The sequence below is a fragment of the Sapajus apella genome, unplaced genomic scaffold (assembly GCF_009761245.1).
Source record: "Sapajus apella isolate SASKATOON/1434 unplaced genomic scaffold, GSC_monkey_1.0 scaffold41, whole genome shotgun sequence".
In the NCBI taxonomy this organism is placed as follows: domain Eukaryota; kingdom Metazoa; phylum Chordata; class Mammalia; order Primates; family Cebidae; genus Sapajus; species Sapajus apella.
Genome location: NW_022436981.1, coordinates 14,496,758 through 14,521,696, shown reverse-complemented (window position 1 = coordinate 14,521,696; position 24,939 = coordinate 14,496,758). Strand labels below are relative to the sequence as shown.

At 39.6% G+C, this 24,939-nt stretch overlaps 1 protein-coding gene across 4 annotated transcripts in view; it reads right to left on the bottom strand.

Moving 5' to 3' along the window:
• The window catches only part of BEND6 (BEN domain containing 6), a 76,565-nt gene that overhangs the window by 46,017 nt on the left and 5,609 nt on the right, over window positions 1-24,939 (bottom strand). Inside the window, exons 1-2 of one of the 4 annotated variants that reach the window (XM_032299832.1) lie at window positions 20,190-20,220; window positions 2,938-3,157 (exon numbers count right to left, since the gene is read on the bottom strand). The exons of 1 other annotated variant lie outside the window; for it this stretch is intronic. In XM_032299832.1, coding sequence (XP_032155723.1) covers window positions 2,938-3,057 — 120 coding nt within the window. In that variant the 5' untranslated portion in view covers window positions 3,058-3,157; window positions 20,190-20,220. Of the gene's footprint in view, window positions 1-2,937; window positions 3,158-20,189; window positions 20,221-24,939 lie in introns of those variants that run through there. 2 more of the 4 variants (XM_032299831.1, XM_032299834.1) reach the window with 2 other exon arrangements.

Below are 24,939 nucleotides of genomic sequence, written 5' to 3'. Positions count from 1 at the left end.
AGAAATCTCACTACCGGCCTTCGAGAGCATGTGACTGTTTTACCTCTCAAGCAATCCTTGAGTTCCCCCAAATCTGCACCAGGAGATTAAAACACTGAGGTATCATTTTCGCCCATCAATTTGGCAAAAATTAGAAATCTGCATATTAATGCTAATGGTTAGGGAACTACGTACAAATATAGGAACCTCTTAAACACTGATGCTGGGCATGCAGACTGATATGAACACTCTTGAAAAGTAATCTTATAATATCTAGTCAAATGAACTAGAAATAAACATATAACTTAAAAGGTATAAATCACTTTCCCATGTATTATCCCAGATAAATTGTCACACAGTTTTTTTTTTTTTCTTTTGAGACAAGGTCTGGCTCTGTCACCCTGCCTGAAGTGCAGTGGTGGGAATACAGCTCAATGTAGCCTCAAACTCCTAGGCTCAAGCAATCCTCTCACCTCAGCTTCCCAAGCAGCTGGGACTACAGGTGTGAGTGATTGCACCTAGTTAATTTTAATTATTTTTTTTTGGTAGAGACAGAGTCTCCCTGTGTTGCCCAGGCTGGTCTCAAACTCCTGGGCTCAAGTGATCCTCCCGCCTTGGCCTTCCAAAGTGCTGGGATTATAGGCATGAGCCACTGCACCCAGCCTCCCAGTTTCTTAAAAGGACATGTATAACAATATTTACTTTGTGATTGTTTGTCTAGCAAGATGCTGGAGGTAACCTGGGTATTCATCACTGAGGAAACAATAAATAAAACATGGTACTATTCAGCAGCCAGAAGCAAGGGATCAGATGTATACATAGTAATATAGACAGATGATATTAAAAACAGTGCTAATTGTGTGGAAGCAAGCAAAGCGTCCATCAATGGATAAAGAAACTGCAGTATTAATATATTTATAAGTGGAATATCATTGAGCCCTAAAAAAAAATGAAATATCGCTATTTGCCACAAAGTAGGTGAGCCTGGAGGATGTTATGTTAGGTGAAATAAACCACACACAGAAAGAAAAGTATTGCATGATCTCACTTATACCTGGAATCTAAAAAAAAACTTTCAAATATACAGAGATAGAGAACAAAACAGTAATTACCAGGGCAGATGGGGCTTACAGGAGGGAAAATGGGGAGATGTAAGTCAGAGGATACGAAGTAGCAGATACACAGAACAAACAAGATTAGAGATCTAATGTACAACGTGAGGACCATAGGTAATAAAATTGTATTGTGTTTGGGATTCATGCTACAGGTGTAGATTTTATCTGCTCTTGTCACAGAAATTTTTAAATGGGCAACTATGTGAGTGATGGATATGTTTCACTATAGTAACCTTCTTACTGTCTGTATGTTTCCAATAATATGTTGTATACCTGAAATACACACAATAAAATTTATTTAAAAAAAAAAAAACAGTGCTGATTGAAAATCCGAAACAGATTAAGGTCTATAACACTACTGTACTACCAAATGATGTACACATAAGGTGGTACAGTGTTGTGTGGTTTGTATTAAATAATAAGAAAAAGATTGGAAACAACCTATATCTATCACAGGAAACCAGTTAAACAAAGGATGGTGAATACACACAGTGTAATAACATGGAGCTGTAAAAGCGACAAAGCTCTTTATATAAAATGGAAGTATCTTCAAAATACATTAAGTAGAAAAGCAAAGTATAAAGCAACATATATGGTTAGTTTTTTCCAAAGGCGGGGATAAGAATGTACATTCATATTTGATTTATTTGAACAAAGAAACACTAGAAAGATAAACAAGAAAGCAATAAGTGTAATTACTTGTATTGGGAGGCCAGTGGCAGGAACAGGGTAGGTGGGAGACAGGGATGTGAGGGAGACTTTTCACTGTTCACCTTTAAAAAACATTTTAAATGATAAGAATGTAAGATTTATTTAAATAATTAAGGATGTATGAAATATAACACTATATTACAGAGACATACACAAATATATGTATTACAAAAACACACAGAAAGATACAGAAATAAATACACTGATTGGTTGTCCAAAGCATAGGTGGGTAATGGAAGTGGGGAATTCAGATTTAAAAGGAACAAATGAATAAATAAAAATAGGAGAGGAGCCCTGGCCAAACCAGTGAAGAACAGGCCACAAACTGATGTCTAAAAAGAAAAACAAACAGTCTTAAAGATGAGGCATTGGCTGGGCACAGTGACTGATGTCTATAATCCCAGCACTTTGGGAAGCCAAGGTAGGAGGATCACGAGATCAAGAGATCGGGACCATCATGGCCAACAAAGTGAAATACCATCTCCACTAAAAATGCAGAAATTAGCTGGGTGTGGTGGCAGGAGCCTGTAGTCCCACCTACTTGGGAGGCTGAGGAAGGAGAATCACTTGAACCTGGGAGGTGGAGGTTGCAGTGAGCTAGGATCATGCCACTGTACTCCAACCTGAGTGAGACTCTGTCTCAAAAAAAATAAAAAATGAGGCATTCTAATTTCTTCAGTATTTGGGGGGAGGAAAAATATTTTCTGACAGTTTGCTGATCTTTAATTTCTTAGACTGTTATTGAATAATAGAAGCAGATAAATTGTCTGTTGAGTATGTTTCTAACTCAACACTTCAACATTTAAAAAAAGAACGTAAGACGGTCCAGTGGCTTACGCCTGTAATCTCAGCACTTTGAGAGGCTAGGGTGGAAGGATCACTTAAACCCAGGAATTTGAGACCAGCCTGGGCAACATAGGGAGACTCTGTCTCTACAAAACATTTTTAAAAAGAGAAAAAAAAAATAGGATTATATTTCCTCCATTGAATAATGAAATAAAAAGAAGAATGAAATAATAGAAGAGGGAGAAGCACTAATAAATTATGAAAGAAAAAAATAAATTATGAAAGAAATCATAAAATTATGATTGAGCTAGATAATAAAGTTGAATCAAGGTAACAAAAAACCAACCTGTCCTTTATCCATGTCACTATTTCCATTTTCTGAGTCCATTGTCTCTGTCCTTTTCCTCTTTCCTTTTCTAAAAGCTTGTGTATTGGTAATTTCATCTGTCTGCAAGATCTTCTGCATTTTCTCAATTAGTTATCAAAGGTTTTCTGATATCCTAGGAGTAGGAAATAACCATGTAGATGATGCTATTCTGGACGTAGCTCAAAAGTTAATGTTTTCCCTTAAAAACAAAAACAAAAACAGGACACATAACATATTCACAACTGTATGTTTCATAATGGTACTAACCACTCAGATAAACCACTTTTATTAATGTTTCCTATTCTTTCTTCCACTGATAAATTTAGTACACATTTTCATTTGATGCAAAAATCTTTCAATTTCATCATCACAAAGATTTTCATATTTTCATGATGTGATGTGCAGTGAGTTGTCATTTACAAAATCAAACATTGTAACATTTTTTCATCTTTTTAAGTCTTTTCTTGTCAGTTATATTAAGAGGAGTCTAAAAAGCAGATTAGAAACATTACAGATTTATAGAAACAATATCTCAGAGGACTGGCCTTATATGTATTTAGGAAAAAGACATAAATAATAGATTTCATATGAATCAAAGACTAAAATATTCCAGGGAAATCAATAAGAATTTCTTGAAAGGCTTTTTCCATGCTAAAAGTTCTTAAGTCTTGAAATGCAAGATTTTCCTTGGTACAAACTGAAGAATTCTGCCATAAAAAATGGGAGAAAAAAATCTCAAAGGCAATAGTACATTTCATAAAGATTTTAAGGAATAATCATTTCTCAAAATCTGATAAAGTAGGCTGGGTGTGGTGGTTCACACCTGTAATCCCAGCACTTTGGAGGCTGAGGTGGGAAGATTGACCCCAGGAGTTGAAGATCAGCCTGGGAAACATGACAAAACCCCACCTCTACAAAAAATACAAAAAGTTGCTAGGTGTGGTGAGTGACATTAAATGATGAAATTTAACTTTTGCTATGTACAAATGATGCAGCATGTTAGGTCTCAGCATCCTTACTACTTATATATATTGGTTTGTTTTCATGAAAAAATATTTAATTATAGATAATAAAGCTTTAGAGAAAGGACCGAGCTTAGAAGTCTTCAAGAAATATGTAGACTGTTGAACAGATAGTAACATACACTCCTTACCAAATTACACTAAGTTGTTATTTTAGAAAATATAGTTCTTTGCCTATTTTAATTGAAAGTCATTATCATCTACTCTAAGCATAAAATATTGGGATGGTCTTACCAAAAATGCTAGCTGTGACTCTTCTTTGAAAACTTACTTGAGGCCGGATGCAGTGGCTCAAGCCTGTAATCCCAGCACTTTGGGAGGCCCAGGCGGGTGGATCACGAGGTCAAGAAATCTAGACCATCCTGGCCAACATGGTGAAACCCCATCTCTACTAAAAATACAAAAAATTAGCTGGGCGTGGTGGCGTGCGCCTGTAGTCCCTCCCAGCTACTTGGAAGGCTGAGGCAGGAGAATTGCTTGAACCCGGGAGGCGGAGGTTGCAGTGAGCCGAGATTGTGCCACGGCACTCCAGCCTGGCGCCTGGCAACAGAGTAAGGCTCTGTTTCAAAAAAAAAAAAAAACAAAAAAAACTTACTTGAGCCTTTCAAATACATGAATAGTGCTTGACCTAACACAGGATTGTACTGTAAATCTCGATCACAAATATCAGACAACTTGCCTAGTGTCAATCTTTACAAATAATTTCAAAGATAGAAGCAATCAAGCCAGGTGCTGTGGCTCACACCTGTAACCCTAGCACTTTGGGAGGCCCAGGTGGGCAGATTGCCTGAGCTAAAAAATTCAAGACCAGCCTAGGCAACATGGTGAAACCCCCATCTCTACTAAAACACAAAAAATTAGCCAGGCATGGTGGCTCACGCCTGTAGTTCCAGCTACTCTGGAGGCTGAGAAACAAGAATTGCTTGAGCCTGGAAGGTGGAGGTTGCAGTGAATCGAGATCGTGCCACTGCACTCCAGCCAGGGCGACAGAGGGAGACTCTGTCTCCAAAAAAGAAAACAAAAACAGACAAACAAACAAACAAAACCCCACAAAAGCAAAATAAAAAGCAATCAAGAGGCACAGGCAAAGTAGGAAGAGACCCGGGGAATCCCTGCTAGCTTCCTAGTTCCTTCTTTCTCACACCATACACTCTGTCCAGAATAATAGGTGAGGCCTCTAAATTAATGTAGCAGGTTACCTCACACAGTGAGAATGTTTGAGTCATGATACATCTCCATTTTATATTTCAGAGCTGTGTAGCTTGCATGACACTCTCTAGGAAGGTTTAAATCCAGATTCTAGGTATGTTTGCCATAAGCAATCCCTAACCAAGGATATACTCTTAACAGCATTCCATAAATACAAACTGTCCTCCTAGTAAATACATTAGTCTATGTGCAAAAACAGGGTTAATGAATTTTTTCTGCAAAGGGCTAGACAGTAAATACTGTAAGCACTGCAAGCCAGTAGGCCAAATGTAGGACATTACACAGGTATTTACATAGCAAGAGAAGACAAATTTTCACAAAATTCAGAATCTAACAACTGAGTACAACTTTTTGTAAGCTAAGTTTATCAATGAAAGGAATGGAATTAACAAAAACCATCTTGCTTAATTGGGGTTCAGAATTAGTGTTCCCTATCAACAAAATCAATTCCAACTGCTCATCTGACCTGTAACTAAATTTTACATATTTCCTCTTTGAAAATGTCTTTCACATTGATAGGTACTGGCATATACTCCATGAACTTATAATTTTCTTAACTGAAGTAAACTTTACACAACATATAAATTCACCATTTTAACCATTTAAAAGTGTGTACATCCATTTAGAGGGTACAGTTCAATGATTTTTAGTATGCTTATCATATTGTATAACCATCACCAAGAAACACCATACGTCCCAGAATGAGCTTATAATTTTAGTTGAGCATACTAACTTCTTAGAAGACTTTCAAGGAATTGTATTAGATTCTTCACGTGATATTTGCCTTTTAGCATGTCATACTTTGAAGACTAATTACTCCCAAACAAAGGTTAGGTGGAAGAGCCTCAAATTCCACAATAAAATGGATTTTGAAATATGGAAATTTATCTTGCATTTGCATTGAGATCTGAGAGGCAGTGCTGGAACTGCCTCGGCCTCCCAAAGTGCTGGGATTATAGGTGTGAGCCACCTCACTGGGCCTGCTTTGCATTTACATAGAATGTGTGGGCCGGGCACGGTGGCTCACACCTGTAATTCCAGCACTTTGGGAGGCCAAGGTAGGTAGATCACTTGAGGTCAGGAGTTTGAGACCAGCCCGACCAACATGGAGAAACTCCGTCTCTACTAAAAATACGAAATTAGCCGGGCATGGTGGCGGACACCTGTCATCCCAGCTACTCAGGAGGCTGAGGTGGGAGAATCACTTGAATCCAAGAGGCAGAGGTTGCAGTGAGCTGAGATCGCACCATTGCACTCCAGCCTAGGCAACAAGAGCAAAACTCTGTCTCAATAAAAAAAAAAAAATAGAATGTGTGATGGTAGATTACTTCAGATATGTGTGTAAACTGTTTCCTGAACAATAAGATGTATGAAAGGAACAGAAATAAATAATTTTTCTAATTAAAAATAAAATTTAAAAAAATGCCATGGCATGACAATATTCATGGGACTCAAAGTGCTGTCAAGTTATTAAACTTATATCACTGTGATTTGTGGTCCACTTAGGAGTTCTATAAAGCAATAAAGTTGTCCCATATAGTCTCTGTCACTACTACTTCACTCTGGTCTCATAGTATGAAAGCAAGCATAGGCAGTACATAAACACATTAAGTGAGGTGATGTTCCAATTAAGCTTTGTTTATAACACTGATACTTCAACTTTATATAGCATCATATATAATAAAATGTTACGTTGATTTTTTAAAAGCTACTTTAATCTGTAAAAAAGATTCTTACTTAAGGCTGTACAATAACAGATTGCAGGCAGATAAACCATAATTTGTGAAAACCTGACGTGGAGATCCATATATTTATCATATTTAAAAGGAGTTTAGATGGCATCACCTGCCTTCTTTTATTTCATCTTCATTTCTTTTTCTGGGGGGGGCAGGCTCTGCTTTAATTCCTCTTTCTCCATTACCTTATGTTACTGCATATATTACTGAAAAATTAAAAACAGTACCCTACTCTCCCCTTACTCACAGCTTTGCTTTTCTCAGTTTCAGTTACCTGCAGTGAACTACAGTCTGAAAACTTAAATGGGTAATTCCAGAAATAAATAATCTAAAAGTTTGGGCCAGGTGCATTGGCTTATGCCTGTAATCCCAGCACTTTGGGAGGCTGAGGTGGGCAGATCACTTGAAGCCAAGAGTGCAAGATCAGTCTGGGCAACATGGCAAAACCGCATCTGTACAAAAAATACAAAAAGTTAGCTGGGCACATTGGTGTGCCTGTAGTCCCAGCTACTCAGGAAGCTGAGGTGGGAGGATCACCTGAGCTGGGAAATTGAGACTGTGGAGAGCCAACATTGTGCCACTGCACTCTAGCCTGAGTGACAGAGTGAGACTCTGTCTCAAAAAAAAAAAAAAAAATTGTAATTTTAAAGGGAATGCCATATTGAGTAGTGTGATGGGATCTTGTGCCATACTGTTTACCGGGCCTGGTGAGTTGTCCCTTTCTCCAGCATATCCACACTGTATACACTAGAGCAGTCTCCTCAGTTATCATCTCACATCATTTCTGTACTGAGTATAGTACGGTAAGATATTTTGAGAGAGGATACCACATTCACCTAAGTTTTATTACAGCATATCATTATAATTGTTCTATATCACGATTATTGTTATTAATGTCTTACTGTGCCTAATTAACAAATTAAATGTTACCATAGGTATGTACATATATATAGAAAAAAACATAGTATATATAGATTTTGGTACAACCCACTGTTTCGGGCATCCACTGGGGTCTTGGAATGCATCCTCTGTGGATAGGGGGGTACTACTTGTACTTTAGAAACATAATATGCAGCCTCTAAGGTCCTACAGCAGAATTATTATTTGATAAGACTAAGTTTCACCAGGTTTAACTGATATGGACCTGTTAAGTGCTATTTAGTGATGGTAACAGATGCCAGAATCTTACCTCACCGGAGTTGCCGATAATTCAGAATACGTAGAGAGTTCTTTTCTCCACAGTCAAAAGAAAAGGTTGTTTACTGCAGGAAGGCTTCTCTCAACATATATCCCACTGTCTCCTTTTTGGTTTTATGTTTTGCAAAAGCATCACCACACTTTCAGTAAATCCAGGGCAATAAAGTAAACCCTTTCTGATTATTCGGGCCTTTGTATTTCCCTTTGAGACGGAGTTTCACTCTTGTCACCCAGGCTGGAGTGCAATGGCGCAATCTCGGCTCACCGCAACCTCCGCCTCCTGGATTCAGGCAATTCTCCTGCCTCAGCCTCCTGAGTAGCTGGGATTACAGGCACGTGCCACCATGCCCAGCTAATGTTTTGTAGTTTTAGTAGAGACGGGGTTTCACCATGTTGACCAGGATGGTCTCGATCTCTTGACCTTGTGATCCACCCGCCTCGGCCTCCCAAAGTGCTGGGATTACAGGCTTGAGCCACCGCGCCCGGCCTGATTATTCTTTATTTTTCCTTTCTTTGTACAGTAGATCAATGCTCCAGTGGAAAATCAATTTTAATAGTAAAACTATACGGTAACCCCATGTCTTTTTTATGATTTCTCCTCTTCTCAACCACACAAGTTTCCCTGTTTAGAAGGAACAAAATATTCTTCCCATGGACTGACTGTGTCTCACCAAACTCCAAATTCACATGTTGAAGTCTTAACCAGCAATTTGACTGTGTTTAGAGATAGGGCCTTTAGCAGGCACTTAAGGTTAATTCATTGTAAGGTTGGGGCCCTAAGGTGATAGGATTAGTGGCCCTATAAGAAGAGGAAGAGAGAGAGAGAGAGAGACATCTATCCTTATAAGGTCACTAATCCTATCACCTCTCTCTCTCTTTCTCTCTCTTTCCCTGCCTTGAGAGGACATAGCAAGGAGGCTGCCACCTGCAAGCCAGAAATGGAGCCTTCACTGAACCTTGCTGGGCCTGATCTTGTGCTTTCCAACTTATGGGAGAGAAACAATTGTTTGTTGTTTAAGCCACCCAGTCTATGGTATTTGTTATGGCAGCCTGAGCTTACTAATACATTTCTATTGCAAAATGGGGTGTCAGTTTTCTACTGAGAACCTAAGTGCTTAGAGTACTGTAGAAAGTGACATAACTGAGAAATTTATCTTCTTTTTATTTGAAAGGCAGTAATGCTCATTACAAAAGTAAAAGATCACACATAGTGTATGAAATAAAAGTATACAAGTCTAAAAAAAAAGTATAAAAATCTTCCTTTCAATCCTTTTTTTCTTTTAAAGTACATAATTAATTTTCAGGAGTTATACTTTGTTACTTTGAACTTCATTAATTCCTGCTAAAAATTGCTTTAGGTTTGCAAAATCATTAAAAATAAATAATAAATTTCTCACAAGGAAACATATGGTGGCTGGGTGCAGTGGCTCACACCTGTAATCCCAGCATTTTGGGAGGCTGAGATGGGTGGACTACTTGAGCTCAGAGGTTGGAGACCAGCCTGGCCAACATGGGGAAACCCTGTCTCTACTAAAAAAAAAATTAGTCAGGCCTGGTGGCACACGCCATTACTCTCAGTCACTCAGGATGCTGAGGCAGGAGAATCACTTGAATACAGGAGGGGGAAGTTGTTGTGAGCTGAGATCGGGTAACTGCACTCCAGCCTGGGTGATAGAGTAAGACCCTGGGGGAAAAAAAAAGAAAGGAAAGAAAGAAAGAAAAAAGAAAAGGAAAACAAAAAGAAAACATATGGCAGAAGCTTTATGCCACTGGATTTTTCAAAGATTTCTTGGCTATGATACCAAAGGGCATAGGCAATAAAACAAAAAAATAGGAATATTGGACTTTATGCAAATTAAAGTTTTGTGCATCAGAAGTCACTATTCTCAGTTAAAAAGGCAACCCATAGAATGTGAGAAAATATTTTCAAATTATGTATTTAATAAGAGATTAATAACCAGAATGCGGGCCAGGCGCGGTGGTTCAAGGCTGTAATCCCAGCACTTTGGGAGGCCGAGGCGGGTGGATCACGAGGTCAAGAGATCGAGACCATCCTGGTCAACATGGCGAAACCCCGTCTCTACTAAAACTACAAAACATTAGCTGGGCATGATGGCACGTGCCTGTAATCTCAGCTACTCAGGAGGCTGAGGCAGGAGAATTGCCTGAACCTGGGAGGCGGAGGTTGCGGTGAGCCGAGATCGCGCCATTGCACTCCAGCCTGGGTGACAAGAGTGAAACTCCGTCTCAAAAAAAAAAATAAATAAATAACCAGAATGCATAGAATTCTTAAAACTTAAAAAAATGATTCAAAAATAGGCAAAAGACTTTTTTCCATGGAAGATATACAAATGGCCAATATCACATAGAAAGGTGCTCACTAATCATTGGGAAATGCAAATCAAAAGTACAAGGAGAGACAACCTCATAGCCATTAGGATGGCTACAAACAAAAATACAAAATCCTAAGTATTGGTAAGGATATAGAGTAACTGGAACCCTGTGTACTGTTGGCGGTAATGTAAGATGGTGCAGCCACTGGTAGAAAACAGTATGACAGCTTCTCGAAAAATTAAAAATACAATTAATATATGATCCAGCAATTCTACTTCTGGATATATGCTGAAAAGAATTAAAGCATAGTCTTGAAGAGATATCTGCACACCCATGTCCATAGCAGCATTATTCACAATAGCTAAAAGGGGAAGCAACCCATGTCCAACGAAAGAAAATAAATAAGCAAAATAGGACACATACATATAATGTAATAGCATTCAACCTTAAAAAGGAAGGAAATTCTGTTGTGCTACAACACGGACTTACCTTGAACATTATGCTAAGTGAAATATGGCAGTTCCAAAAATACAAATATTATATGATTCCATTTACATGAGATACCAGAAGAGTCAAATTCATAGAGATGGAAAGCAGAATGGTGGTTGCTAGGGGCTGGGGGAAGCGAGGTAATAGGAATTATTGTTTAAGGAGCACAGAGCTTCAGTTTTGCAAGATGAAAAGTGTCCTAGAGATGGATGGTAATGATGGCTGCACAATAATACAAAGGTATTTAATGTCACTGAACCAAACAGTTAAGAATTGTTAAGACGATAAATTAATTTTATGCTATGTGTTTTTTACCACAACAAAAAAACTTGGACAAAAACAAATTAGTTTACAAAAACATGGTTTTTGTATTATCCCTAGTTGTATTAATGTTAAACTTTTCTCCTGCAGATATGATTTGGTTAAAAAGCAAATCCTCAAGTTTCTTCACAAACACACAATTCACTCAAGACTAACCAGATATAGACATATCAGACCTTATTTTGAACGTCTACTTTCCAGATTTCAGGCCAATATTATGTTATAAATTCCATAAACGGGTGATCCAATGTTTATGTTAGCTGTCAATTAGTAAATTCAGAAGGAATATTATGAATATGGCTATGTAATGGGTAGTAAAAAAAATTCACTATGTCGCTATCTGCCCCCAATTTATTTATTTATTTACTAAAATAATGCATCTTATTAATTCTCTAGATAGTTGCAGGAGATGAGATGAAACATAAACACAGCCATGATAAATAACACTTAAAATATGTGGTTGGGGCTTGGCGTGGTGGTTCACGCCTTTAATCCCAGCACTTTGGAAGGCCAAGGTGGGCAGATCACCTGAGTTCAGGAGTTTGAGACCAGCACGGCCAACATGGTAAAACCCTATCTTTACTAAAAACACAAAAAGTAGCCAGGCATGGTGGCGTGTGCCTGCAATCCCAGCTACTGGGGAGGCGGAGGCAGAGGTTGTAGTGAGCTGAGATCACACCACTGCACTCTAGCCTCGGTGACAGAGTGAGACTCCGTCTCAAAAAAAGAAAAAAAGATGTGGTTGGAGGAATAAGATAAGCCAATGGCAGCCGGGCGCGGTGGCTCACGCCTGTAATCCCAGCACTTTGGGAGGCCGAGGCGGGTGGATCACTAGGTCAAGAGATCAAGACCATCCTGGTCAACATGGTGAAACCCCGTCACTACTAAAACTACAAAAAAAAAAAAATGAGCTGGGCATGGTGGCATGTGCCTGTAATCCCAGCTACTCAGGAGGCTGAGGCAGGAGAATTGCCTGAATCCAGGAGGCGGAGGTTGTGGCACGCCACTCCAGCCTGGGTAACAAGAGCGAAACTTCATCTCAAAAAAAAAAAAAAAAAAAAAGATAAGCCAATGGCTTTAATTTTTTTTGACTGTTACAGTAAAAAATACATTTTGATCTAGAAAACACACACACACACAACTAAAAATTTTAAGAAACATATTTACTCTTACTATATGCAATGCACTCTCTCAGTTTCTATTCTGTCCTGTTATTTCATTAAAAAAAGTGCTGGTCTTAGCACATTCAACTGATTTCACAGCCCATTAATGGATTATAATCCACAATTTGAAAAACAATGTCCTAAGCAACATCCAAATTATGAAAAACACAGTATCTCAGAATTAAAACCCAGAAAAAGGGGAATTTTGTAACTAATGGAAGCAAATCAAAACATAAATTCTTAATGCATTTATGTTTAATTTTAACAAATCAATGACACACCTAATGCAGAAATTCAAAAGCCATCTCTGAAATACTCAAAAACAAGTCTGGCTCACGCCTGTTATCCCAGAACTTTGGGAGGCCAAGGTGGGCGGATCACGAGGTCAGGAGTACGATATCAGCCTGACCAACATGATGAAACCCCATCTCTTAAAAAAAAAAAAAAAGAAAAAAAGTCACCAAACTTAAGGAAACTAAATTAATATCAAAATATAATACAGGTGTCTCATCTGCCTTTGTATTTAAATGTAAGTTCTCTATTATGAATTCAATTAAAAATTCTGAAAGACAAATATGGCACTACAATAAACCCTAAGTACCTTCATAGGTTTCAAAAGTTTTGGACTGCGGCTGGGTGTGGTGGCTCATGCCTGTAATCCAAGCACTTTGGAGGCCAAGGCGGGCAGATCACCTGAGGTCGGGAGTTCAAGACCAGCCTGACCAACATGGTGAAACTCCGTCTTAAAAGAAAAAAAAAAAAAAGTTTTGGATTGCTTTATACATATATTAGTTTTGAAATGTATAAACATAAAAGACCCCTTGTAGTACTCAGGTCAGAATATGAACTGACAACTCTCTCCTAAATGAATTCCAAACTGGCAGGAAATTCGTGCCAATGTAATTCTAAATATCCAGTGGCTGGCTTAATGATTTCTATAAAATGGACTACTAGTCTCTGTCCAGCTGCTTAGCAAGATGTGGTATGGAGGAGGGAAATGTCTATGTTATTTATTTTTAGTTATATATGTTCTAGAGGAAAAGAAATCAAGATTGAAATGGCTGTAAATGGCTGGGTGCATTCTGAGCACTCCAACTCTCAGACAAGACTCTGCTGAGCAAAATAATGCATGGATGGCTTTCTCACCAAAGTGTTCTGACTTCCAGAGGAAAAACTACTAGGTTTTATTAATGTCCTTTACGTAGCATTTCACCTTACTGCTTTTACTTCCTTCATTTTCAAATGACATAAATATTTTCAATTTCCAAGTTGTTCTGGCAATATCATGATTAAAAACATGGTCAATATGCTTTGGGTTGGTTCAACAATGCTGCCAAACTATTATGGCATAACTTGGACTGGATTAGAGATTATGCAGGAGCTTAAGAAACATGTTTGGGCCGAGTGCAGTGGCTCACGCCTGTAATCCCAGCTATTTGGGAGGCCGAGGTGGGAGGATTGCTTCAGCCCAGGAGTACGAGATCAACCTAAGCAGCATCGTGAGAATCCATTTCTACAAAAAATAAAAAAAATTCGCATGGCATGGTGGGACACACCTATAGTCCCAGCTACTTGGGAGGCTGAGGTGGGAGGATCACTTGAGCCCAGGAGTTTGAGCCCGCAGCGAGCTGTGTTCCTGCTACTGCACTCCAGCCTGGGTACCCAGACAGAGTGAGACCGATCTCAAAAAAAAAAAGAAAGAAAAAGAGAAAAAAGAAAAGAAACATTATATTTATTATTTTTGAGGAGCTATAGACCTGAATCATTTTATATTTTCCATGATGGGAAAGGAAAGAAAAATATTCTCATGTTTCTGGAGTTTGTGGATGTACTTTTACTGAAGCTAATTGAATGAATAAGCAGTGATATCATGTGTTTTCATAGGTGTAACCATGATTCAGAAAAGGAATCAATTTAGCTCCCTGTACTGCCCTATATGACATCCTCAGGTCTCTCCAATCCCGCCTCTTTCACTTAATAAGAATAAAAACATAGCTAACATTTATGAGTATTTAATATACATAAGGTGTTATTCTACGCATTTAACCTGTACTAACTCATTTAATCCTCACAAACACCCTCTGGAGTAGGAACAAGTATTACTCACACTTTATAGATGAGGGAGCTGAAGACCCCAGTGGAACCTGGCAACCACGCCTAGTTGGTAACCCATAGGCAGGCTGAAGAAGGGCTCAAGCCAAAACTTAGAAACGAATCATCAAGTCAGCTTTGCAACAGGCTGTCAATTCCATTAAGATTTTGCTTTTTTCACTTCAAGAAGTCCCTTACAGGGCCCTCCTTGCTTAAATTTCTGCCCTGTAATACCATTCCCCCAGAGACTGGAGTCTGGCTTGCTCATCAGTGTTTATTAGACTATAGTCCTGCTTAAATGCTAGAGAAGGAGATCCTTTCTCTGCCCCTCCAGATCCTTTCCCTAGCTGTCTCTATCCTACTCTCTGAGTCTGGAGTTGGACTTGTTTGGGCTCCCTTGCTCTCTTTCCAGCTGAGTTCAGCCAATGAATGTCCAGGCATGAGATCAGAGGGAGAGAGGAGAGTGAGTCAGGAGAATTTATCCTCCTGACTCCCTTCCTGTGGGGTCACCTCAGATTTCATGTGCCTTTCTCCTTTCCAGTTGCAATAGCCATGCCTTTCCTCTCCTTTTGGTCCAGGGCTGGTAACCTTTCCACTATGACCAGCTCTGAGGTACAACATGATCCACCATGGTTTCCCTTTACCCACCCTATACTTTCTTAAATAGTCCCTTAGTTAAAGCCTTTTCAAATCATCCTAATTTTAGCGGGCCATCTATTTCTTGCCAGAACTCTGACTGATACAACACGACAGGGCTCCTCATGCCTCCTGACTGCCTGTGTGCCTATTTATTGCCAGCCAGTAGATTCCTTCTGTCGCCAGTACGTCCACCTGTTATTGCCCTATGGACATCTGATGCTGACGATGTACCTGATGTACACTTATTTGTTTACTGAGTTTTACTGTTTTATTGGATTCAGCTGGTATTTCTAATTTCCATGTTCTGACATGATCCATTCTACCACTGATCAAGCTCTATTTCCAGGGGAAAGAAGTTTAAAGTAAAGGAGAAAAGCTCTTCCTTTTTTGCTCTTTTCCTCATGCACGCTTTTATCTGTATTACTAGATCAATATCCCTAGCATTGCTGGTATCGTTGGTTCCACATGTTAGCTTCATCATCTATACCAGAGTCTCTGTTTCTCCTGACCTGGCAAGAGAACCACGTGCTAAATGACTCAGCCTTTGTCTTATCGGAAATTAAAGTGTGGCTGGCTTACTTTCATCTTAATGTGTTCACGAAGACGACTATAGTACAGAGGTAATAGCACAGAAATAAGAGGCTGAGAAAAGTGGAAAGCAATCTTCACCTGCTCCACAGTGTCACTTATCCCAATCAATTATCAATAAAAAGCCTGCAGCCACAGGCAGAACTATCTGAAAACTTGCACAAGAAAATAAATGCAAAATTCAGAGGGACTCTAAAATCTTCCTGTGGTTCTAGGGACTCTGAACATTTTCTCCTTGGCTATTATTGTGTTGCTACTCGTCCCCCCAATAATTATGTGCCTTCCCCTATATTTATTTATTTATTTATTTATTTTTTTTTTTTTTGAGACAGAGTTTCGCTCTTGTTACCCAGGCTGGAGTGCAATGGCGCGATCTCGGCTCACCGCAACCTCCGCCTCCTGGGTTCAAGCAATTCTCCTGCCTCAGCCTCCTGAGTAGCTGGGATTACAGGCACACACCACCATGCCCAGCTAATTTTTTGTAGCTTTAGTAGAGACGGGGTTTCACCATGTTGACCAGGATGGTCTCGATCTCTTGACCTTGTGATCCACCCGCCTCGGCCTCCCAAAGTGCTGGGATTACAGGCTTGAGCCACCGCGCCCGGCTTTTCCCCTATATTTATAAAACAAACAGGCCAGGCACGGTGGCTCACGCCTATAATCCCAGCAGCAGTTTGGGATGCTGAGGCAGGCAGATCACAAGGTCAGGAGTTCAAGACCAGCTGGGCCAAGACACCACCCTGGCCAATATGAGGAAACCCTGTCTCTACTAAAAATGCAAAAATTAGCCTGGCATCGTGGCGGGCACCTGTAATTCCAGCTACTCGGGAGGCTGAGGCAGGAGAATTGCTTGAACCCTGGAGATGGAGGTTGCAGTGAGCAGAGATCAGGCCATTGCACTCCAGCCTGAGCGACAGAGTGAAACTCTGTGGGTCAAGATGGCCAGGGGGAGACCTATGTTAATTCTAGCTAAATAATTACAAGCTTGTTTGACTCAGAGTACACTTAAGTTTATACACCGTACTAAGCTATATTATCAGTGCAGTTAATTAGAAATCAAGGGGCAACAGGAGGCCTAAGGTAAAGACCAACCGACAGTGCAGTAACACAAGGGAGCACCTCGGGGTGGTTCAGAGCAAGGAATACTGCTCTGGTCCCACAAATGCCTTCTCAACATGGAGACTGCAGGAGGGCCTTGTAAAGGGGGCTTAGGCAAAGATCTCTGAGAAGGCAGGTGAGCTCCGTTGACAAGATCTGGGGGGGTCTTTGCAGATGGGAGCTGGCAAGAAGGAGAAAAGCCTTGCAGGACAGAGATCACTAACACCTCAGGCTCTGCCTAGGTTCTCAGAATATGGAGTGATTTTAATTGCTCTGTGTCTTCAATGCTCAGGAGATAAAAGCCCCTTGATGCATTGGGTGTGGTCAGACCCCTTGGCTCCTCATCCGCTATACTTCTGATGTAGCCACACCCTGATAACAATCGGTGATAAACTCAAAGTACTAGTTTAGCATATCTTAGAAGGATTTCAAGTGCTGTTAAATGCTCATGGCACTAGTTTAGCATGTCTTAGAAGGATCTTCAAGTGCTCTCCTCCCGGCTATCTTGACTACTCCTTTACCCTTCCCTTCCAAGCCCATAAAATCAGTGAGATTGTGCACATGATAAAAGTGTTTGGAGCCCTGAGCTCGGGTCAATGCAGTTCCCATGCTTGCGTTGGTCCCCTGGACCCAAGCGGTAAATTCTGCTCTTTTTTTTTTTTTTTTTTTTTTTTTGACAGAGTTTCACTCTTGTTACCCAGGCTGGAGTGCAATGGCGCGATCTCAGCTCACCGCAACCTCTGCCTCCTAGGTTCAGGCAATTCTCCTGCCTCAGCCTCCCAAGTAGCTGGGATTACAGGCGTGCACCACCATGCCCAGCTAATTTTTGTATTTTTAGTAGAGACGGGGTTTCACCATGTTGACCAGGATGGTCTTGATCTCTTGACCTCGTGATCCACCCGCCTCGGCCTCCCAAAGTGCTGGGATTACAGGCGTGAGCCACCGCGCCCGGCCGGTAAATTCTACTCTTGTATCTCTGTCCTTATTTCCTTTTCTCAATCCCTGGTTACTGCTGGGACTAAGGGCACCCACAAATGGGGTTGGGCTGGTGCCCAAAATACTCCAACTTGGAAAAAAAAAAAAAAAACAGGCCAGGCGCAGTGGCTCAATCTGTAATCCCAGCACCTTGGGAGGCTGACGCAGGCAGATCACCTGAGGTCAGGAGTTCAAGACCAGCCTGGTCAACATGATGAAAACCCATTTGTACTAAAAATACAAAAATTAGCAGGGCATGGTGGCGAGTGCCTGTAACCTCAGCTACTCAGAATGCTGAGACCGGAGAATTGCTTGAACTCAGGTGGCAGAGGTTGTAGTGAGCCTAGATCATACCACTACACTACAGCCTGGGTGACAAAGCAAGGCTTGGTCTCAAAAAAAAAAAAAAGAAAAGAAAAAAGAAAGAAAAAAAAACCCCAAAAACCACAGGTCCAGAGTTTAGCGTAAAGAAGAGTAAAATCAATTAAAAGTTCTATTTCAGGAGGACTGTAAGTCATATAAACTGCTTTCCATTTCACATTTTTTTGATTGAACTTTCTATTCATCTTGAAAGGTGAGAGCAAAATGAGATTATGCTTCTTGCTTTAAATGAATGTATTCTACGATGTTAATAACTTTTAGACCGATTTTTAAAATTCACAAAATGTAATATGTAATTCTAATCCAAGAATCAATGCTTATGCATAAAAATCAGGAGTAATTCAACCCTCAAATATTTTTTTTTCAACCCTCAAATATTAATCTAATCACTTATAATGTGAAAAGATAATTTCTTTTTGAAATATCTATCCCATTATACACTATGTTAATATCATATATATAATTTTTTTTGCGTGTGTGACACGATCTCGATTTGTCACAGAGGCTGGAATGCAGTGGCATTATCAAGGCTGACTGCAGCCTTGAACTCCTAGGCTCAAAAGATCCTCTGATTTTATAATGCATTTTTGTCTCTCACTGAAAATCCTAGCTCCTAACAACATCAACATATCTATTTGCTAAATAATATTTCTGAACAGTTTTTTGACACAAGTCCTAGTGTTACAGGTATGAGCCACCATGCCTGGCCTAATATTGTATATTAATGAAATAAATGGTTACCATTCACCATTGTCTCCATTAACTTTATACTTTTATACTATCAAAAGTTTAGGTCGAAATATAATCAATGTCCTGAGTCACATATTTTAGATAATTTACTTAACAAATCATCTTAAGTGGTTTCCCTCTGGTTACTAATCATTTCTCTTCTTACTTTGATATTCTTTCTTACCACCTTGAGCGCGCAACATTAAAATTAAAAAAAAAAACAAATGATCAGCTACATTACACATTTTATCAAGTTATTTCCCTATCCCTAGGAAGGTCACTTAGAAAAATACATTCATATATATATTTATGAGTGACAGTGCTATCAGTAAACTCGTAGAGTAATAAAAATGGAAAGGAATGTAAAAGGCCATCTTGGTGTATTGGCAAGTCTGGGTGTGGTTAGCCTTACGGCAAGTCAGAACTAAGAAACCAGTTAAGAATGGAGAACGCAAGTGTTGATCAAAGAAGAAAGCTCAAGGAAATGCGATGAACCTCACTAAGCCAGCTGAGGCCCAGGAAGCTGTATTAAAGCAAGGATGGATAGATGTGTAGTGAGATCGAAGTATGCAACCAAACTCTGAGGTTCAGAAGTGTCAAAGACTGAGAGAAGGCCAGGTGAGGAGGCTCACACCTGTAATCCCACTACTTGGGAGGCAGAGGTGGGAGGATTGTTGGAAGCCAAGAATTACCAGCCTGAGTAACATAGTGAGACTTCATCTCTACTAACAAAAAAATTAGCCGGGTATGGTGGTGCCTGCCTATAGCCTCAGCTACTTGAGAGGCTGTGCCAGGAGGATTGCTTGAGCCTTGCAGATGGAGGCTACAGTAAGCTATGATCAGGCCACTACACTCCAATGTGGGTGATAGAGCAAGCCCTCATCTCAAAAAAAAGACAAAAAGACAGAGGAACAGGGGACTTAGCAGGGATGGCATTTTGAGACAGTGTTGTCAGTCCTTGATTCTATGGTAGAGAAGTTGTTAGAACAGTCAGCAGGACACAGAAGCTTGGGCAAATGTACATCCTGTTCACAGAAGAGGGAAAGACTAAACTTGTCCTTCTGTGAAGAGATAGAAAGCTTAGTGAGATACTCTTTTTTTGGTAGAGGTACAGTTTTGCTATGTCCTTAGTTCAAGACAATCTTCCAGTCTGAAACCCTTCCAAATGTATTAGATGGTGAAGCAGATCACATAAGTATTTACAATCGTAAGTTCTACAACCAAATTGGCTGATCCATAACCCTAGCTCCAATACTTACTACCCATGTAATCTTTCTGTGCTTCTGTTTCTCCATCTGTGAAATGGAAATAATAAAGTACTCCATTATGAATTGACATGTTAGGTATATGATAATATAAATTAATTATTATTAATTATAATATTAGTTGTAATAATATAACTATTATTTTATAAGTATTTATATTATTAATTACAATTATGTTAATATTAAAATTACCAAAATTATATTTTATAATTAATTTTATTACTAATATTGTAATTATATTAATAGTAGTATTTTATTATACCACTACTATTATATTTATTATATTATAGATTACTTTAATAATAATAAATTATGTTAATTTATTAATAGTAATATTTTTATTATTATGAAGCAAATTGAACCAGTTTACCCCCAGGCAAGCTTAGGTGAAACATGTTAGAGTCGGAGAGGTGTTTGTAGTGCTAAGGGCAGGGGGGGGCTTCAAGAAACCTAGCTTATTAACCTTGATGCTTATGCTTCTATGTTAGACAAACCTCAATCTTTTGAAAAATATAAAGATAAAAATTATTATAGCTTCCTGTTTTATAAAGGACAGCCATAGAGCCCTTTTCCCCAAGTAGGAGTCAGCCTAGACCCCCTAAGCTTCTTCAGCTTTCTGGAGATGCTGGGTCAAATTTACCCAAGTGATAGTGATGGACACATGGCAATGAAATGGTAAGGGTGAAACTACAATTTTTGAATACAAGGAGTCTTGTGAAATTGTTGGATTAGGGGGAGCAGCCTAGGTAAATTCCTCACAGGCTAAAGGAGAGGACCACAGCTCTTCTGTACAAGGAAACATCTGATGTTCTGCTGGAGTGTCGGGTTGGCCTTTATAATCTGGGTAGGGGTAGCCTATGGAGAGTCAGAAGACAGAAAGATTAGCTGCTCAGCAAGGTTTCCTTTAGGGGAAGAGCTGCAGTGCAAATGAAGCAGGGAAGCAGTGCAAATGAAAAACATGCAACAGCAATGGTTTGTGAAGTGCTGAAGAATTTTAGGCCACTTGCTAGGTGTGTGGTCTTCAGGCAGTTCCTTACATCTCTAAGCCCTGGGGTTCTCATCTTATGAAATAGGAATAAGAGGAATAATAAATAGGAATAAATAAAAAATAGGAATAATAAACCTACTCAGGGTTTCTGTGAGGATTGAATGAGTAAATGCACGTAAAGCATTTAACAGAGAGTAGATACTCAATAAGTGCTAGCAATTACTACAAATAAATAGGTGGTCTGCATTAAGGTAGCCATTCAGTAATGAGGATGACTAGTACCTGCTGTCCCACGTCTTTTGGGGAAAGGGGATAGGTGAATAATGATCATACCAATCAACTCTCAGGGTGCTGTTGGTGCCCCTTAATCTAGGCACTAAGACCTAGATTTATAACAGCTCGCCAGATGGCAGCCCACCAGGAAGTCTGTTACACTAACTACAATCCTGCAGTGTCTTCTCAAGGTAGATTCCTGCCTCGTTACAAATGACCACAGACTGAAAGTGTGTGAAGAACAGTGCCCACTAGGCCCAGAGGGGGTCTGAGGCACCCAGGGAATTGTATTGATCTAAGGTCTGTTTCTGTGCGGAATGCATGAATGTTGTGTCACCAAACCCTTCAAGCCTAGAGGGTCAGAAGAGAAGGAAATAGAACTAACTAGACTGAGAGATCAGGATACCTCAGGAAACTGGACTTGCTCACTGAAGTGAGACAGTCACATAATGAAACAACCAGCCTCATACTGTGACAATATGTCATCACAATGATGTGACATGGAGACCTAGTATCCTGGAAATATGGTAGTAAGAAGGGAGTTGAGGTCCACAAATATGGCAAGAGTGGTGTCATAGTCTGTTTTGTGCTGTTACAACAGAATACCACAGGCTTAGTAATTCATAATGAACATAAATTTTTTGGCTCAGTACTGGAGGCTGGGAAGTCGAATAACAAGGTGCTAGCATCTGGTGAGGGCCTTGCTGTGTCATCACATGGTGAAAGATGAAGATATGAAAGAGAGAGAGGGAGAGAGAGAGACACACACACACACACACACACACACACACACACACACACACACAGAGAGAGAGAGAGAGAGACAGAGAGAGAGAGAGACAGAGAGGGCTGAACTAGCTCTTTTATAACAAATCCACTCCTAAAGTAGCAGCATTAATCCGTTCATCTCATGGCCTAATCACCTCTCAAAGGTCCCACTTCCCAATACTGTTACAACAATAATCAAATTTCGACATGAGTTTTTGCAGAGGAAAAAATCTAAACTATAGCATTCCACTCTTGGTGGGAAGCTAGAAATAATAAGTGGTTGAAACTGAATAGTTGGAAAGGCAGTCTTCCCACCAGAGTGTAGAATCACCCTGGTGGGATCAAGGACACCAGTTACCAGGTCTGCAGACTCCACAGCAGACTGTTGAATGTGGGCATAGGGAAGGATTTAGGAAGAGTGGTGGCTATATTTACCAGAATGTCTACAAGTTGTTTATGGGCACTTAATACTAATTCCTTTTGTCCTTCTTTTGGGCCTTAAGACTATAGCAATTTCTACAGACTCTGAACAAAGACCAGCTTTTAGAACTAGTGCTGTCGGCTTGGAATGGGCTTATCCATTCAAATATCTAGCAATCAATTGGGTAGTTAATGAGTATGAAGACAGCTTAGGAATCAAGTTAGCTCTTCTTATCACAACAGAGGTCTATGGAAGTGGTCCTCAATTGTTAACAGTCTTCTTCTGTTAGGGTTACAACTGACATCCCAATGACAGTAAGCTTACGGGACTCATTCGTCTCTCTCCCAATATGTTTTAAAGTTGTCAGAGGACAAAGAAATTCACAGCACACCATCTCCATTTAGTCTTCAGGTGGCAGCATTTACATGCACTTGGGAGATTTACCTAATTTTTATAGTTAAGAACAGAAAGTTTCCTTTGCTAACCATAAACCGATAGTCCCCGAGACATTTCTTACAGTCTCAGGGGTACCTAGGTGCTACCACTGTTGATAGATCAAATTATTTATACTGCATTCAGAAGCCTCAGTACCTGTGTGGATTTGTATGATTCTGATGATTCTCACTGGGGGAAGACTCATTAAGAATCTAACGAAAGGTATGGATCATGTCCTCAAAATGAGACACAAGTTTTTACGTGTAATTTCAGGTCTCTAGAAAGCTATTCATGAATTCCAGTTTGAACTTCTACAGTAGAGATAGGACTGGCAAGAACAGACTTTAGGTTTATGGCTTTCTTCCTTGAAATATAAAAAAAATACTTCCTTGAAATATTAAAAAAAAATACTGTATTCCATTTTAGTGTGTTTCCTGTTTGTTGCCCTGTTTTACTCCATAAAGTATTTGTGGCTACATAGGCATTTTTAAGACGTACTTTTCTTTCTGTGCCTAGATTCATGGGATGTCCTTACATTGAGGTACCAATAACCTCTGGAAGCACATGTTATTAAAACATCTTTTACTAATAATCAGTTACTCATTACAATGTTTTCCTCTCCACGGTACATTTGGTACCTCTACTCTCCTAATGACATTATTTTTTCAGGCTATGAGTGCATTGATGCATTAGCATACAACTCTATTAGCACAAAATATTTAATGCAAAAGTCCTAAATGCCAAAGAATTATTGTAAGAAACGGGAAATTTAGCTATGCAATGTTGCTGTAGTTTTTTTTATCAATACAACTTGGAACTTAATTCATAAATAATAACCAAAGTTTTATTCATCTTTTTTTTTTTTTTTTTTTTGAGACGGAGTTTCGCTCTTGTTACCCAGGCTGGAGTGCAATGGCGCGATCTCGGCTCACCGCAACCTCCGCCTCCCGGGTTCAGGCAATTCTCCTGCCTCAGCCTCCTGAGTCGCTGGGATTACAGGCACACACCACCATGCCCAGCTAATTTTTTGTATTTTTAGTAGAGACGGGGTTTCACCATGTTGACCAGGATGGTCTCGATCTCTTGACCTCGTGATCCACCCGCCTCGGCCTCCCACAGTGCTGGGATTACAGGCTTGAGCCACCGCGCCCGGCCCGTTTTATTCATATTTTAACATTTGCTATGCAATGATAAAGCTCTTATTTTTTTCTCTTTTTTACTTAAGAAGTGTAGAAGTTTCAGATGTAGAATGTTTGTAACTTATACGGCTAGTCTCTTCTTTGATCTAGAAGGCAATACCTTCAGCTTTTTTTTTTTTTTTTTTTTTAAAGACGGGGTTTTACCATGTTGGTCAGGCTGGTCTTGAACACCTGACCTCAGGTGATCCGCCCACCTTGGCCTCCAAAGTGCTTGGATTACAGGCGTGAGCCATCAGGCCCGGCCCACCTTCAGCTTTCAAACTTGCTTTGTAAATTGCCCATTCTTAGAAATGGTGGAAATATTTTACACCATCTGAATAATAATGAACAATATTGCTCAGTGAATTATAATTCTAGGAGCTTTATAATTTGATTTATTAACAGCTCTCAAATTTTCCATTGGCAGTTCATACAACTATGAGTAAATTTTCTGGCCAAATGACTCACTATTTTGCCGCATGACTAATCCCACACTCAATGTGGAAACTTTATATAGTTTCTATTTGCTTGCGGATAATAAATGAGTACTTTCCAAAAACTGCCTGCAAAGCATTATATAGTAGATGAATTCAATTATATTGATATTTTTAAGCTCCCAAACTCAGCTGACTTTTTTGAAAAGTCTGTATTGCTCACAAACACAAAAAGAACTCCCCACAT